The sequence below is a fragment of the Blennius ocellaris genome, assembly GCF_963422515.1.
Source record: "Blennius ocellaris genome assembly, chromosome: 11".
NCBI classification, from domain to species: Eukaryota; Metazoa; Chordata; class Actinopteri; order Blenniiformes; family Blenniidae; genus Blennius; species Blennius ocellaris.
Genome location: NC_137660.1, coordinates 13,349,226 through 13,366,911, shown reverse-complemented (window position 1 = coordinate 13,366,911; position 17,686 = coordinate 13,349,226). Strand labels below are relative to the sequence as shown.

General features: G+C 40.8%; 1 protein-coding gene across 1 annotated transcript; it reads right to left on the bottom strand.

Annotated features, from left to right (window-relative positions):
- Positions 1 to 8,875: 8,875 nt before the first annotated feature.
- LOC308136840 (tripartite motif-containing protein 14) lies at positions 8,876 to 14,628 on the bottom strand (the record flags this gene model as incomplete). The annotated part of the gene is made up of 7 exons (XM_080505370.1): positions 8,876 to 9,863; positions 10,006 to 10,160; positions 10,522 to 10,544; positions 10,645 to 10,893; positions 10,999 to 11,094; positions 12,005 to 12,858; positions 14,376 to 14,628. The coding sequence occupies 7 exons, from the start codon at positions 14,626 to 14,628 to the stop codon at positions 9,319 to 9,321; spliced, it is 2,175 nt and encodes a 724-aa protein (XP_080361496.1). The 3' UTR covers positions 8,876 to 9,318.
- Positions 14,629 to 17,686: the final 3,058 nt, after the last annotated feature.

Sequence of the window (17,686 nt, the reverse complement as noted above, 5' to 3'; positions counted from 1 at the left end):
TTGAAGAGTACTTTGTGAAGTATTTATTTTTTAACATAAAAGATCCTGGATAATGCATTGTTGAAGTACATCATAAGCGTCACTTTTTTGGCAAACAACACCTCCACACTTGTAACAAAGTAAATCAAAAGAGAAACTGTTGAATATGAGTTTCCAGATATAGAGTTGAATATGATCACTCAGGGTCTACTTAACAGACTGTAAAGTGCCAGCTGAGGTAATTTTTAGTTATTTCCAAGCAGGTGGGGATGGATGAATGTTTGCTCCATATATATTCTGCTGTGATCAGCCAGCTGCCCCAGACGACGTTATTCACATTTCACCATGAGACAAAATTCGAGACGTGAATAAGCCACTCAAGTCAGCAAAAAGCTCAGAGGCGATAAATGACAGAGCATGAGAGGAAAATGGAGAAAGTGAGTGGTGAGTATTTATAATGAAATGAAGGGAATGATATCCACAAAGAGAGAGTGAGAGAGAGAGAGAGAGAGAGAGAGAGAGAGAGAGAGAGAGAGAGAGAGTGCACGCTTATATTTTAATGATCATACTCCTTTTGGGATATTTGTGGTACTGAAAAATATTACAAAACATGTCAAGAGTCTTACAGAAGCACTTATGATCCATTTAATAACTTCCTCTTTAGTAAAACAATGAAACACACCTCACAGTCATGAGCAGCATTTAGACTGAAGATGCCCTGTCTGCAAAACGGTATTATTGGCGTTCATAAAAACCTGCCCGAACATCATGATTCAAACCGAGCCTTTCTTGGCTCACGCAGCTTCACACCAATTACCAGGAAAACTGCACGGCCCCCTCGTCTGGGCCGGTCATAGGAAAACATTGGAGACAGCTGAAAGTGAAACTCTGGAGGAAAGCAAGGTGAGATGAAAAAGTTGTGTGATTGCACTGGAGATGAATTACTTTCCCACCCAACAAAAAGTCCAGCTGACTGAGCTGAGTGCAACTGATGATCTCACACAGATCTGGTCACTTCATCTCACGTTCACAATGTAGTGAAGTGTCAAACGTTACCTTGTTCAGAGCAGGCGTGCATCAGCTTTGAGTCAAGAGCTCTCCGGGCTGACATTTCGATGGTGTGGGTGTGAGATGAATCTGATGACACATCTCCCAGCTTCGTCATCGGGATCGATGGTGTCATGTCATAAGCAAGTGTATTGATTTGTTTCGTTTACAGTATTTGATTTAGTACTAACAATAAAGTAATCATAGCTAATGCTGCTGGACATTGCTCCCGGAGGTCCTGTGAAATATTATTAAACCTCATTCAAAAATAACTTGAGGTTGGCCGGGGATGGTGCTTCCTCGAGAGGCAGACAGACCTTCCATTTCTGCCTTTTAATTGTCTTTCTATTAAGCTGTAACACTTTCTGAAATATGACATTTTCAGTGCGATGCTCATTCTGTTTCATGCTGAGAGTTAATGAGATTGGGACGGAAATGGCTGTGCATTAAACCTATAGTGGGAGAAATTTATCATGAGTAAAGTTTGAGTTGGACTATTTGGTTCACTTATAAGCAAATATGCTTCAAGGCTGTGATCCTGTACTGTGTTATTCCCATAATAATGTAAAACTTCTGGTTGACGTGTCATGGTGTTGCAGCAGAAGTTTAATTAAACTTTTGGTTTATTTGTTTGATTCTGCTGGGTGGATCAGCCTGTTATTTATTCAGATGCTTTGTAGTCTTGCTTTGTCAACACATTGCATCCATTTTCATGAATTAATGCAGGATTTGAGTCACTGGAAAAATCAATACAAGTCTCATTTATTCAGTACACATGAAGGTACAGCCAGACTGCAAGCGTCTCAAAACAAGGTTGTCCCATTTTTTTTGATGCCACAGGTGTGGTACAATTTCCTCCATTCATCTGGATTTGTGGCGACCTCAGTTGTGAAAGTGCCACAAGCTGTTATATAACTGCACCTTGTACAACAAAGGGCAGCACTGCAAATGCCTTCAAGGAGAAACTGTCTGAAACTATATGCACTCATGCTTATATCTAAACAGAAAAGGTTCTCCTCCCTGTTTCCATGACAGATTTTGCTAACGTTGAACAGAGCCAGATAGTGGAAACAAACAGCAGTTTCTTGGCAGCAAAGAGTATTTCTGAAAATATAAGGTTTTTAACTTCATGGAGTACTTGTCATATCATGATCAGTGCACAGGTGGAAAGGATTTTGAACATGTTCACACATACAACATCTTTTAAATAACATAATTTCAATGTATCCATAATAAGTATATACTTTTACATGTAAAAATAAAGTACTTATGAATTATGCTTGCAACTTACTTCACAAACAAATGTAGGTATAATATATATATATATTTTTTTGTTTTGATACTAATTCACTATATTGTAGGTGAAATATATGAAAATGTTTGCATTATCATATTATTTGACATCAGGAAAGACTTTAAACATTAGTTTAAATGAACATAGATGTGGTCATGTATGTGTAATTGAATGCATTGGAAAGTGTAAATTCTCACAAAATTTCACAATTTATAGCTAATTTCTATATATAGGATACACTTACTACAACATGCTACTTGATTTCACAGAAAAATACTTATAATATAATGCCCTATTTGGTAAAACTGGAGCACATTAACCTTTCATTGCCCACTCAAAATATGTGTCATTTGATAAGGTGTTGTTGAAAAATATTTCTGTCCTTCAAGACTCAAGATAAACCATTTGATGATAATTAAACCTCTATAATTGCTTAAAACTGACTAAAGTTGCACATACTTTACCATTTCAGGTTAAAAAACATGCACAATAATAATAATAACAAAAATAGAAGTAATAAAGACAACAAAAAGAGGTTTAGGTGTATGTTTTTGTCGCTTTATATGCACAGTGCATGTGCTTAAGCACATATTTTAAAGAAATGATCTCTTTCAAGATTTCAGAAATGGTACAAGCTCACCACATGTTTTACCCATTTTGGAGACAGAAAGAACTACTGAAACGACCAAACAGGATCACTTGACTGATGAAAGGTTCATTCATATTGCGGTTGTACTTAATGGTGAGTTCATATTTAATGAGCCCTAACATAAACGATATCATGCAATTGTAATTCCGTGTGAGTAAAAATTACATGGTTGACAAGAATATTCCAAGAAGAAAACCCTACTTAACGAGAGTAATTAAAAAAAACGGAAATGTGACTCCTGTCCCGGATTATCAGACCACCGTGCGTGTTTATGGTCCATGTTATATAAGAAGAGGGTCACAAGAGTCCAACGTTTTGTTAGAGATCATGAGTTCGACCATATTAACTCAGTCATTGATCCATGAGAGGCAGTGAGACGAGGGGGATGCGGCTCGCTGTCACAGACATGTTTAAAACCAATGAGGCGCACAGACAACACTGTGACCTCGGCTGCCATCGTGAAGGTTTATCAATACTTCTTCAGTGGTCGTGTTTGTTTGCCTGTCCACGAATACCTAATTAAACACATCTGTGACCACACTGCAGTGATAATACAATATCAAAAATTGCATGGAAACATTGTTTTCTGTCGCGATGGCACAAACAACTTGCTGCTTTGTTCAAACAAAACGTGAGCTTTGAGATGAACGCGAAGAGATCGGAGCTGCAATATTCCAGCTGCAGGATGATTAGTGCAGAGACCTTCTTCAGTTCATCACTGCAAGCATAGTTTCATTAAATCCTGTTGAGATTATAACCAGACAGCAGACTGATAAAGGGAAGTTTCAAGTTAAGGAAAAAAAAAATTCTCATTATTGAGTAATGGTGCAGTGAAGTTATTCATCATGCTGGAGTAAAGGCTGCATGTGAAGCACTCCTAAAACAAACAAGATTATCAGACATATTCCTGCTGTTCAGCTTGAAGTTTTTTCAAAGGAAATGAAATGAGAAACAGTGACTGATGAAGTAAAAAGAAAAAGTAATCACAAAACAAAATTGAGTTGCTCCATCCAATTATATGTTTCTATTATTCCAGCAGTAAAGGAGCGTCTTATACATGTCAAAGTGATACTTCAATCACAGTGGAGGCTCTTTGCTTTTGTTGAATTCAATACTGTTTTGTAATTCAAAGGAGTGTTGGATTTGGAAGCTGTCACAAGCTTCACTTTGGATTAGTCAGCCAACATTTTCAGCTTCAGTGCTTTTCTCAAGATGGTCGGTTGACTTTTCTTGTCATCACTGAGAATATTAGCTATCAAATACATCCTTTAATGTGAATCTAATATTTTTGGGGATGTAAGAAATAAAATGTGAATTAAAAAAATACACCAATTCAAATAAAGAAATGGGCACAATTGATCTCGTTCTGGTTTGATTTTCGCAAACAAGAGAATACATTTCATGATGGAACAGTTGCACTCTGCATTGAGAGGATTTCAGCTCTTGTGAACGTGTTATCAAGTAACATATTATTTTAACTTTTTTTTTTTAAATAGCTTGATAGAAACTGAGATGGAGTTATAATGACAATGCTAAAGTAGGCCATAGTGGAAACACACAAGTAGAAAGCTGTAGAGCTGCTGTCTTTCTCTCAGTTCTGTTCAATTAATTTGAATTTACTGGAGCATCTCATCATTTCCAAAGTAAATCATTTGTATTGTTGCTGCTACTTTTTCTTGTCTTAAATTCAACAATCAGTCACATCCAGACTATTGACTGTCTTCCTCCGACCAATTTGCGTATTTCAGCTGCATGAGGGAATTGTCATTTGCTGTAACCACATGTCGCTGACAGCTCACAGCTTATGTATCACAGCAACAAAAATAATGTACATCAATTACCCAAGTGTCTGGACCATAAGTCCTGCCGGAGTTTAAGTCACATTAGTCAGAAAATGTGTAATTGTTTTTTTTAATTAAATTATGCTGTGTAGCTTTCTCTTTTTGGTGACGAGTTGCTTTTAATTGCAGAATTGCAATTCCACTATTTTCTAAAGAAGTGGAATCGATTACTATTCAGTTACTTGAACACGAAAAGGGACTTTCACTCGAAATCTTGAACTCAACCAAAGACGAAGTCATAAATTAAAGTTACTCTACCAAAATAACCCACAGGAAAAATGTAAATATTCAAGACCCAGTATTAGTTGTTGACGTACGTCTCTAATACGTTGTCAATACATTTCTGAAGGAAATTCGTCATTACACACAGACAAACATATTTCCAGCGTTTACATTTGGAGAAAGACACCTGGGTTTGTTCACATTATTGCATCACAGAAAGGCACGAAGAGTCCTGGAACAAGATCCTGTTTGTACACTCGATCTCGGCAGATCTAGATTCGCACCTTTAAAGATCAGTATCACAACATTTAAGACTATTCTTGTGGCTTGAATACTCTTTCGTTGAGAAAGTCTGGCTTTTTTTTCAGGCTGAATCAATCAAAATGTTGATATTTTCACTGGAGCTGCTGCAACCATCTTTGATGTCCCAGAAACCCTTGAGGCCGGTTTTAAAGGATGACATCAGTTAGCAAAACAAAAATACAGTGTGTCTTTTTTTTGTAAACATATCAACTTTGCTGTGATCGATTTTTGCAACTGCGCTATGGAAATGAGTGATAATGGTCTTGTTATTGTGTATTGGTTTATTCTCTGTGCAGAAGGGATACCTTTTATGGGAATAATATTTAAATAAAACATTTCTGGTAAAGTAACTTTTAGTGAAGTGGCACAGAATACATTCTGCAAAGCATAAGCTGCTGTAATCAGAGTGTAACGTGAGAAAACCATCAGCCATACAGTTTGTGCATCTCATGAGAGCCTGAATCTCTTTGGATAACACGTCCTTGGACAAGACACTGAATCCCAGTCACCTCCTGAGACTCTATCTGGTACTGACCCTTCATTCTGACCTTCCTTCAGAGGAGGTGATGAAAAGAGCAGCAGGACAAACATATAAATATATAACACTAAATAGACTGCTGGTGTTCTGAGTGATGACAGAGTGAGACAGTGTGTGATGGAGGACATAGAGAGTCACCACAGCTGGCAACAGAGTGTGAAACAATAGCTGCGTCTGCTACTTCCTGGTAATCTTCACGGACAGACATAAACCTTGTTGAAGGACAATGAATAAAAAGCTGCTTTAGCATCAAAATATGATTGTTTTTCATTTGGTGTCTAGCTTTGCATGATGCTTTCTCTTTCTCTTCTAAAAAATAAATACTGAACATATGCTTTTGCACACTACATGCTCGCATAACAAAATCATAGCCACACTGCCAGATTTTACTATTTTATCCTGGATGACGGGAAACATACACAGTGGTGGACTCACTGGTGAAAGTCATGAAGAGAACAGTTGATCGTGAATTGATTTGGAAAGGTGAAGGGAAATAATAGGTATAACACTCCACGATAGGTCCATCACTCCTCCTGTCTCAGATTTTCATGGACGCTGCCAAGCTGGGCAGATGATGGGGTTAGACACATGAGACCGGCAGCTCACCTGAGCTCGCCCACTGTTGCCATGTCAGCAGACAACAGGTCACACAGGTGTGTGCAGACCTTGTGTTAAGTCTCCATTCTATTGCAAGTCCAGCCATAGATTATTACAATTCCATGTTATGCAGACTTCGATGTTCCATAGCTACACTTTATTCAACACAAACCAGGTCATAATTGGAAAGATTTTTTTTTTAGATTACAAAGTTCTATGTGCTGAAATCAACAAACAATAATTCATCTCAATGCACAATGAATCACTTCATGCATGTGTTGATGAAGCTACTTGGATGACAGGTCTTTCAATACATGGTGACTCAATCCAGTTGAACTGAAGGATACGTTATTGTTGTTTGTTGAATTAAAAACCTTTGCTCACTTTACCTTTCGGCATAGTATAATGTTCTTCAAGCTCGGACGACTGTTCAATTTTTCTTTTTTTCTCAAAACACTGACGCTCCATGTGCATTTAACCATCCTCGTATGGAAGCTGTTCGTTGTGAATAGATGGTCTTGGTTTTCTGTACAAACAACACACATCCAACTTTACAGGGTTAAAAGTAATGATGTTGCCTTTTGATCTATGTTTGGTAAGAGTTTGTGTGAGAAAAAAACCCCCAAAACAAAATCTATTTGGATTCCAATAACAGGTATGTAAGTGTTTCTCTGCCTATTTTTTTTTTTTTACTGGGGTCATCACAGTAATTTCATGCCATTCCACTTTCGTCCCTGAAAATGATGACGGCTAAAAGCAGGCAATCTATGAGAGAGCTTTGACAAGGAAACCTCTGCAAATAAGACCTGTTTTGACCCACTTATGAGACCAAAGTATGAACGGTTGGAGAAGAAAAGACATTTTCCTGCGTGGGGGAAGAAAAGCAGCTCTCATTGCTTCTCTGAGAGTAGGTGTGTTTTAATTAAGCATTGGATTTAAAAGGTAAACCTCTGTTCGTCACCCAGCTGTCTTCTTACATTCTGTGGGTCAACTCTGTTTACTTTACCTTCTACAGGAATGCAAAAGGATGATTTTAGTCAAGCGGTACAGAGAATAACGAGACAACTCACCCTCATGAATTTGCACGACACTGAGCGAACTGATTACTTTCCAAGGAGATGATGATCCTTCTAATCTAGTGCCATTTCAGCTGCAATATGGAATCCATCAGTGTGCAGGGAGAACACCACAGAATTTGATTCTGCCCCCCCCCCCCCCCCCCCCCCCCCACTTGGAGTTACGAATACCTTGGAGCGTTTCGCCACAGTAGCCAGACGTGGGAGGGAGTGTCTTCATACATTTTGACAAGTAGACACTTTTTGGTTGTGCCGCCGAGGGTGTGGGAGACTTTTGGGAACACGAATGAAGACCTTGTCCCACGATTTAGTGACGCCTGATTAATAGACAAGGGAACTGTCTCGGCCTTTCAATATTTCCATGATGAGCATGTCATTTCTTAACCATCTGACACATTGGACTCTGCTGACACACTAGAAGCCCTCATCTCATTTTATGCTAACAAGTCTGGAAAGGCTTTCAAGAGCCCAGGCCGAGTTTGAGTGACCGATGTAGAGATGAGAATTTAATTATCTTGACTGGTAAAGCTTCCTCCTCCTCGCTGCCTCTCAGAGATGCCTCGTATTGTCTGCCTTCATGTGCCCAGCTTTGGGGAAAGAGAGACAGAAAGAAAGAAAAACCCACAGAGGGTTTCTCATTACCTTTGGATCATGTGGCCCCGAGTGTGAAATTGTTGTCATGGCTGACAGGTGCACCTGTGCAGATTTCCCAGAGTATTTAAAATGAAAGAAAAATATAAACCCGTGAGCTGAGAGAAAGATTGAAGGAACATGTATTTAAATAATGAGGGGGGGGGGGGGGGGGGGGGAACCTGCAGGTGATGAGGAGTCTCACAAACCTGATTTCACCCCCCAAGTGCTCTTTCACAAGCTCGACACATATTTTAATTTGCTTTAGTTGTATTAACGTTTATTACAGTAACAAGTTTACCATGATCCGTGGTCAGCTGGCATTGAACTACTGCTATTTTCTGCTGGGGTAGAATTCATAAATACTGAAAGTAAACACCACTTTGATCTCTCGCAATGATGTAAACCACATGCAGGTTGCAGAGCTGCAGTCAGAAAGAGGGAAAAAAGGACAATTTAGCATCTGCTCAGATCTGTGATGTTACACAGAGTTTGTGCCAAAAGGCAGCATTTCGTTATTAGCAAAGCTGTGGGGGCAGTGAGATTTCAAAGTTAGCACACCAACCGTCACCTGTTGAGGGAAAACACACCGCCTACTCGCACACCTGCGGTCTCTTGCAAACAGCAAGAAACATGGCGGGCAGTGACACAGATTTGTACTGAGCTTTTGACACTGTAACATTTTATTTCTGGAGAAAGACAATGGGTCACAACTGGAGCGAGGAGATGTCAAAGACGAGACACAGAGAACATTTGAGAATGTTTCTGCATAAAGCAATACAATCATTAACTGATCAGAGCTTTCATTCTAAAATTCTAAAAATGTCACAGTTCTGTTTTAAAAAATAGCACTTTGGTCCAGTGTTTGGAATGTAATATGTACAGTCTATAGTGAGCAACATTTATAACTTGATACATTTCCAGTATTATTAAAAGATTAAAAATCACATGTAGGGATTTTTGCATTTGTCAAGCTACCGTATAAATGAGCATAAACACAGAGCATGACAGAACTGGTCCCGAAGGGATTTCATTGGTTCACTTAAAAAAAAAAAAAGGAAGGAAGGAAAAACAGCATTTATAAAAAGGCACTATGCTATAATACATTATGTAAATCAACAGCAGTATTGCTTGAAGATGGATTAGGACTGAAAGAGATCACAGATTGCCAGCTGGGTTTTCGACACAGACATGGCTGGGTAAAGAGGGCCACTGAACCTCTGCCTGTAAGAATGCATCATAACCAGACTGCCCCCTGGTGCCACGCTGAAGAATGATAAGATCCCCTCTTCGAAGTCGAGGAACACTCCCACCCTGTGAAGCCCGTCAGCATTCAGGGGAACGGACACTTTGTTATACAGAGCCTCCACTTTCTTCCGGTCGCAGGCCAGGCACCAGGAGGAAGTGTTGAAGCCCAGGCGAGAGTTGTCCCTTTGGCCTTTCCTCTCCATCTGAGCCTCACACAGCCCCACCTTCCAACGGCCGTCGTCTACGGACACGTCCACCTCCCAGTACCAGCGGCCCCCCTCCAGGGCACAGGTGGCGAGGACCTGTGGGAAGGAGCTGAAGCGAGCCTCGTGCTCCGTATAGGCCTGCTGGGACTCGGTGTAGATCACCCTCCTGTTGTCATCAGAGAGCCGCAGCTTTGGGTGGGCCGTGTTCGCATCCAAATAGGGGATGATGCCATCTGTGAACAGTGAGGGAAAGTGGAGGAGAGAAATTCAGATGAGACGGCCAAGACTGCTCTGTAGATAGAGCAGTTGGATGGTTACAATTTTGATTGAATTCGATACAACTAAGAAATGAGTAGGGGCAGGAAATACGCTTACATAGCATCCTGTAGAGATCTCTGTCTTTGCCCGGCATCGCGAGGACGACCGTGTCCAGTCGTTTCTCTGTCCACGTCTGCAGGCATTTCAGGCGAGCACGGTCCACGTCCTCTGGAGTTTTCGACTGCTCCACGCCACTCTCCAGGCAACTTGCCCTGATAACAATGAGCAAAGTCAGGAGAAAGCATTGAGACAATGTAAAAATGTATAGAATAATATAAAACATAACTATTTCTGCAAACTTTCCAATTGGTTCTGAACAGTCACTATAAAACAAGTACATACGGATCACTAGTGTATGTTTATAAACAATATTTCTGTTCGAATCCATTAAAAAAACAATGTCAAGGATTTTCTAACTCTTGATGAAGCACAATCATTCATCTATCCATCTGCAAACACCTGCTACAATACTATATGTCTTATAATATTTGCTAGTAGCAATTTTGTTTAAAAAAAACAAGCAAAAAAAAAATCTAACATACAACAAGAGACCTTCAAACCAAAATCACTTACATCTGGGCAATCTTTGTGTATTCCTGCAAGGTCAGAAGCAAAGAAAAGACAATTGATTGAGTAAATAAGCCGAAATAGTCAATTGAGATCATTCATTTAGGAACGTTTTAACATCCAACTGACCACGATGAAAGCTTGGTCCTGAATGCGCCCGTCCCCCTTGGCTCCGGCCAGGCCGTCCAGCGTGTGGAGGCCAGTTTGGATGGACTCCAGGGAGCTCTGGAGGTGGCAGAGTTTCTCCTCCAATCCTCCAACAACCCTTTTCTCCTCCTTGGTCACACACTGAAGAGCTGACTGCTCCTCCTGGTCCAAGGCCTCCCTGATGGCTCCGTACTGCTGCTTCACCCCGGCGAGTGCCGCACTCAGTATCTCCTGAAACATTATATAGTGGCCTTGTGGAAAGCTCATCTCGATAAGCTTCCCACAAGTGTGTGTGCGTGTGTGTGTGTGTAGGATAGCGAGTGCCGACTGCCGTACTCCGGAAGTCTCTTTCTTCTGTGTGAGTTCAGCCAACAGGTTCTTCACTCTCTGTTCAGCATCTTGAAGTTGTTTGATCTGGTCATTGAGGCTCCCCTGGAGGAACAGAAAATATCCAAAATTATTAGAAATGTAACAAAAACGAGGTCACTAATTCTGTCTTTCCAGAGCCAGGCTGCCAAACGCATTTCAGTTTCGGGGCCATCTCAGGGACCCGAAACAGCCAAGAGATAATAACAAAGATGACGATGTACAAGTAAATTCTGAATATACAACATATGAGCCTTTTTGTCCTTATTTTATAAAAGCTGTAGTGATGAACATGAAGAACATGAAGGGGCACATCTGACATCCCTGATGGACAGAAGACTTGGTATATTTCTGGATACTCCGGTTTCTGTTCACAGAACCAACAAAGACATGCATTTGTGGATCATTTCTGACTCTAAATTGACTGGAGGGGTGAATGTGAGTGTGTGTGTAAGCTTGTGATAGTGACCTGTGTGAAGGGCGCAACCTGCTTTTGAACCCGGGGAAGCTTTACAACCCCAAACGAGAACTTGTGGCATAGAAGATGATGGATGAATGTGTTAAGTTCAAAGACAAAAACAAATAAATAAATACAAGGTTTAAATGCCTTATGAATGTGTGTGTTCTAAAAATAGTCGTCAGTAAAAAGAAAACGATTTGCAAATGTGAGAGTTGTTTTCAAACAAAAGGTCAACAAATTCACAATTTGTGAAATATAACGTCACTGGTGTGTTTTTGTGGGGAAAAAAAGATGTCAACTCATGTTTTAATTATGAAACTAATGATGATGAACAGAAATGACGCTACAAATTTAAATCTGTTTCACGTCATTATTAATCATTTGTAATACCTTTGTCGTTGATAATCCATCAACCATGCAACTTTATCTCTCGAGTGTGTAACAGATAACCTTTCATCTCATTCTACACCTTGAAAGTAGCTCTCAGTTGATTCAACGTGTCCACCGTCCACTCACCCTGAGCTCTCTCTCGGCCTCCCTGATGCTGATGCAGGTGTGGTCGCGGTGCGAGCCGATGACCGTGCACACGGTGCAAACACACACTCCGCACTGCCGGCAGTAGATGCGGTTGATCTCCTGGTGCTCCTGGCACCTCCAGAGCGAAATGTCCTCCACGGGGGGGACCAGGGCGTGGTTCTGGAAGACGGGGGAATCCAGGTGGGGACGCAGGTGCTCTTTGCACATCGAGGCTCCACACACCAGACAGGTTTTCACCGCACGCTGACACCCCGTTTTCGGACAATAATGGCAGGGGACAGGACTCCCACCGGGACCCGGGGATCCCGAAGACGACGCAAGAGGTTTGGGAAATAAATGCGCCGGAGAAGCTGCTCCTCCCAGATTTGGGGCTCCGGCAGATTCGTCAGACTTGGCAGGTGAGGCGGATTTCTTTGGCGAAACACAAGTTCCTGTTACTTGTGTGTCTTTCTTGGGGGTTGCGAGGAGAGGTGCGTCACAGATGTCTACTTCGTTGGAGCTGTCAGAGTCATCCGGTGAGACGACGGCAGGTTCACCGTGCAGAGCCGAGATCTCTTCGGTGGCGTCAGCACCGGTTGCAGGCTCCAGGTTTCTGTCAGAGTTCTCAGTGGAGGGTGAGCCGTCACTGTGCGGCTGCTCGGGATCACCTGAGAGTGAAGTGCCGGGAGTCTCTACGTGACTGGGCTGCTCGGGGGGAGCCTCCGCAGCTGAGCGCTTCGCGTCGGGTTGCTCTGTTGCAGGGGCGTCAGCCTTCCTCTTCCCAAGGAGTCGAGTGAGAGATGGTCTTCTCAGCAGAGAGTCAGCAGAACTTTGTTCATCGTTGTTAGGTGTACCTTAAAAACAAACAAAAAAAATGCAATAATAGGTTAGAAAAACTCCTTGGATGAAGATGAACACGTCACTTTTACAGCAATACTTAATGCAAATACCTGCAATGAACTCTTTGGAGTATTTTCATTAACAGAAGCAGTAAATGTCCACAACTGTCTGAACACTGATTTCTGTTACTACCTGTAGGGACAATGACAAATATTTGCATCTTGGATGTTGTAGCTTTCAATCCAGTTGTGTTCTGAATTTAAGAGTTGGTGATGCTTTACAGAGATCAGCCAAATCATTATGGCCACTGACATGTAATGTGAATCGCAATGGCTCTCCTCTTTTGTCCTCAGTTGCTGTGCAGCAAGAATGGACACGCAAAAAGATTGAACCGAAAACACAATGTTTGGCTGGTGGTCATAATGTTATGGTTGATCAGTTGATTTCAATCAGGGTTCCTGAAAAAGCACAAAACCAATGAAAACATCATAAAAGCAGTTTCACTTCTGTCGATTACTTTGCTTGAGCCCCAAACTTTGGACTCAGCAGGACAGACTGAGACTCTGACCCCTAAAATTGCAAACCAATGAACTACCACTGTTATCAATAACCCAAAACAAACTTGCGCAAGAGCACCCATCCGTGCATTGCTAAATCCCTGACAAGATCCACGCAAGGTTACAAGGAAGTCGCCTGCAGAGATTGTGCAAGTTCAAATTTACATCACGCTTTTTATCTCGTCACATCTCAGTTCTGTTGTGCAGAGAAAACTGTGCAGAAATAGCTCAACTAATAACAACAAAAGTTCCTGTTTATATTTGACTTCACTATCTATCATCCACTGTGTTTCACTTTAGTGCTACAAGGAAAAGAGAATTTACCTGTGGAGTAGCTGAAAATAGAAGCTGGCTTTCAGTTGAAATCATATTTGTGGATTACTGATAGTGTAAGTTTTATAAAGTGGCACAGGTTTCTCTCTGGTGATACATGCTGGAGGTCCTAACAGGCCTTATGAGTGGCACGCCAAAGTGTGTCTTCCATGCTATGTACTCCATTAAGTTGTCATTTCCAAGTGTTTTCAGCGTTTGAAGTGTTTCGAAACAATAAAATACATATTTGTAATTGGATGGAACAACTTCAGAAAAAAAATGTATATCACTTAACGAGTTACATTTTAAACATCTGCCTAACGAGTTCAAAGGAAGTACTACTTAATGGAAAATGACAGAGATATTATGAAAGAAGTCAACAGTGAAAATGAAAGTCATTGTTTTATCACCGACAGGAGCGAGTATTCAATTATTTCATTATGCTGATTATAGATAACTAACCCTAACTTTCCTTCAAATAAACGTTAAATGAATCACGTATTTGCACAAAAGGTATAAGTTAAGACATAAGACAAAAAGTGTTATTTCCCCGAGAGTCGATGGTGAAGAACTAGTGATGTGAGTTAGCATTATAAACTAGTAGTAAGAGTGGGTCAGCAGGATATTTAATCGAATTAACCTATTTAGTGGGTTTGGTTTACCTGCAGCACTGTGGCGGGGCTGCGTCCAGCGGCTGGCTGCGGCTGGCTGTTTGAGGCGGCGGTCGAACGGCAGAGTCTGGTACACCGTCTTACACCGGAACTGCGGGCAGTGGTACGGTCCGGCCGGGGCGACGCTCCACAGGTCCCCGATACATCTCTGGCAGAAGCGGTGGTTACACTTGAGGGTGACCGGGTCCCGGGTCAGCTCGCTGCAGAGGGGACACCGGGCCGGGGTGTCCAGAGACGCTCCCATCTTGTTTTACACTGTTTAGTTTCTGTTTCCGCGATGACGACGACGAGGGCGGAGCCAAAGTTTGAATGTAGCCCCGCCCCCTGGCGTCTTAAAGCGACAGTACAATGGTTTTAGTTTCCTTTTTTCTTCTTTGTTTGTGACATAACTATCTTTGTGGAGTAAGAAATTCATATTACTTCCTCCAAGAAGGTTATAAAGTCACCCATGTTCATTTCTCTGTTTGTCTGTCTATCTGTCAAAAAATGTATCTCAAAAACAAATGATCTGATCTACATAAAAATTGGGGGTACAGGTGCATTTTTTATCACAAGAAGAAACCATCAAGTTCTGGTGATGATCCAGATAAAAATAATTGTTACAATAGAAAATGTTCACTTTGCATATTAAATTGTCTTATCTTGTGTTCTTTCAAATTGTGAAACAAAATCATGTGATCTCCAAACTAAATAAATGAATAAAGGCAGTTGATCTGGATGTGGAATATATTTAATTTCCATGTGTCCATACCCTTGGCTGAGGTTGGAAATATAAGATTGCTCTTGTTTACTTTCACTTTTTTGAGTGACTGCTGTCGTGTCTTTCCATCCATCCATCCATCCATCCAACAGAGGGCAGATTACATCCTGGACAGGTCACCAGTCCATCAGCCCTGTTTACACGACAACGTTTCACATGACAACACCAAATCCGTTGGAGAGCACCCGACACCCTCATGGACTGATGTCTCAACTATAAAACTACTGATATGGACGATAAAACTAGCGTCATCAATAAACCTCACATGTATGTTTCTATAATAGGGGAGGAAACCGGAGTAAGTGGAGGAAACCCACGCACCCAAGGAGAACACACAAACTCCACGCAGAAAGGTCCAGCTAGTAGTTGAACCCATGAACTTCCTGCTGTGAGGCGAGAAAAATAACCACGACTCCACCGTGTGACATGGTTTGTTCTTCTTTTTACGTAATTTACTTTTGTGAGACAACATCTTACCAGATTTCATTTTATTATTCTAAATCAATTTGAATCATTTTAATTTTGAGTGTCTGATGTTGCATCTTTTTGTTTGGCTAACTTTCCATCCTGAACGCTAGTTTAAATTTTATTTAAGATTGTGCTGCATCTTATCTTTTTTGGGGATCAGAGAATATTTTAGTAATACTAACATCACTAAAAATAGCCAATAACACAATCCACTGCAGAAAACAGACATTGTCAAATAACTGGAGAACTTCAGTTTGTGGCGTTTTGAATTAATAATCTCAATGAAACCTATAAAACCACTGGCCTCCTTCCAAGATAAGTAGAAAGGAGGTTGTTCTGTTGCAGTTCTACACGAAACAATGATTCCTCACTTTTCTTCCAAACTTTCTTTGTGCCTTTTGAGGCATGTGACCTGCATAACAGTGCTATTGTTATTACTTGTGACTTGTGAGCGCTTAATCTTTTATAATCTCCCTTCATTGCTCAAAGAAAACGGCTTTTTCTCACTTGTGTTGGCAGGAATTTTAAGTCGGGCTTAAAATACCATATGACTTCTCAATTAAATGTTTTGAATGTAAGGGAAGTCAACATTATAAGGGTCTGTTTTTATTGTTGTGAAGACCTTTTGCGATGGCTTTCATTGGTTACATTAAAAACATTTTAACTGTTTCAGTTATATTGTTCTAAACATAGGCGTGCATTAGACAAAGTTTGCTGTGTGACCACGCATACCTCAACTTCAACGGCATAACAATGTTGTCATACATCAACTAATTGTAAGTATAGCTACTACTTTTACATACATTATCTTTATATAATACAGAAAATGAGCTGTCCGGTCAGGTAGTGGTTATCTCTCTCACCTCATACTGAGAATGTCCCGTCTGAATCTTTTCTGAAAGTTTGCATGTTCTCCCGGTCCTTGTTTTTTCCTGATACAGATCCAGAGTTCAAAAACATGTGAAAGACACAATCAGCCATCTTAAAATGTCCATAAATGAGTTTGTCTGCCAATCTATGTTTGGCCTGTGATGGACTTGGTGATTGGTTTTGGGTGTACACTAACTTCTGGGAGCCAATCCGCTCCAATCTGTCCTGAATCCCGAGAATGTCAAATCAATTGCAGTTTTTTGATTGAAACTTTTTGACAAACAAGAAAATTGCAAGACATATTTGGAACCCAGCCTTGAGTTACGAATTGCAAAATGATGAAGGAACTCCATAATAATAATTTATTGGAATCACTAGTGAGTACATAGTCCTAAACATTGCTTAAGATTACTCAAAAAAGTACAGTATATTGATATTCTGTCTATCCAGTCCATCTTCTTTATCACTTCATCCAACTCTTACAGGATGCTGGAGCTGATTGCTGATTTGGGCAACGCTAGTTGTTCACTGGGCAGATGACCAGTCCCTCACAGGACAAAGGAACAATCAGTCAATTTTAAAGTCCATAATAAACATCACATGCAGGTAAAAGGATAACTTGGATATTCTCCCTGTCATGCTAAGCTATTTGCACAATTTATGTAATCTCAATAACAACAGTGATAAACACCTGTTTATAATTTGGCCTTAGTAATTGAATGAAACAACAAACAGATTTTTACAGTGAAAACCTTTATTAAGTGTTCATATATTCTTAAAGGAATCTCTTTAATTGATGTTAGTTTACCACCTTCTCCATATTTTCCAATTAATATCTACAGAATATCTATTTACACAGAACATATCCACAGGTGAGGCTGGGACAGGCCTTACTTAGTCATCATCACGTGTTTTCAGTGCACAGGCACTCCTCACGCCGCCCTCACAATCTGCCACGTTACCCTGTATGTCCCAACTAACAAAAGAGAGAAATGTCATTAAAGATAGAGAGAAATCGAAGGAGATGAAGACAGAGACACAGTTTAAGCTACACAACAGGACAATTGTGTGTGAGGCTGGCATATTGATTCACTCACCCTCTCATAAACATTCACAAATTTGCATGCACTCTTCCACATCCGCGCGCGCACACACACACACACACGCACGCACGCACGCACGCACGCACGCACGCACACACGCA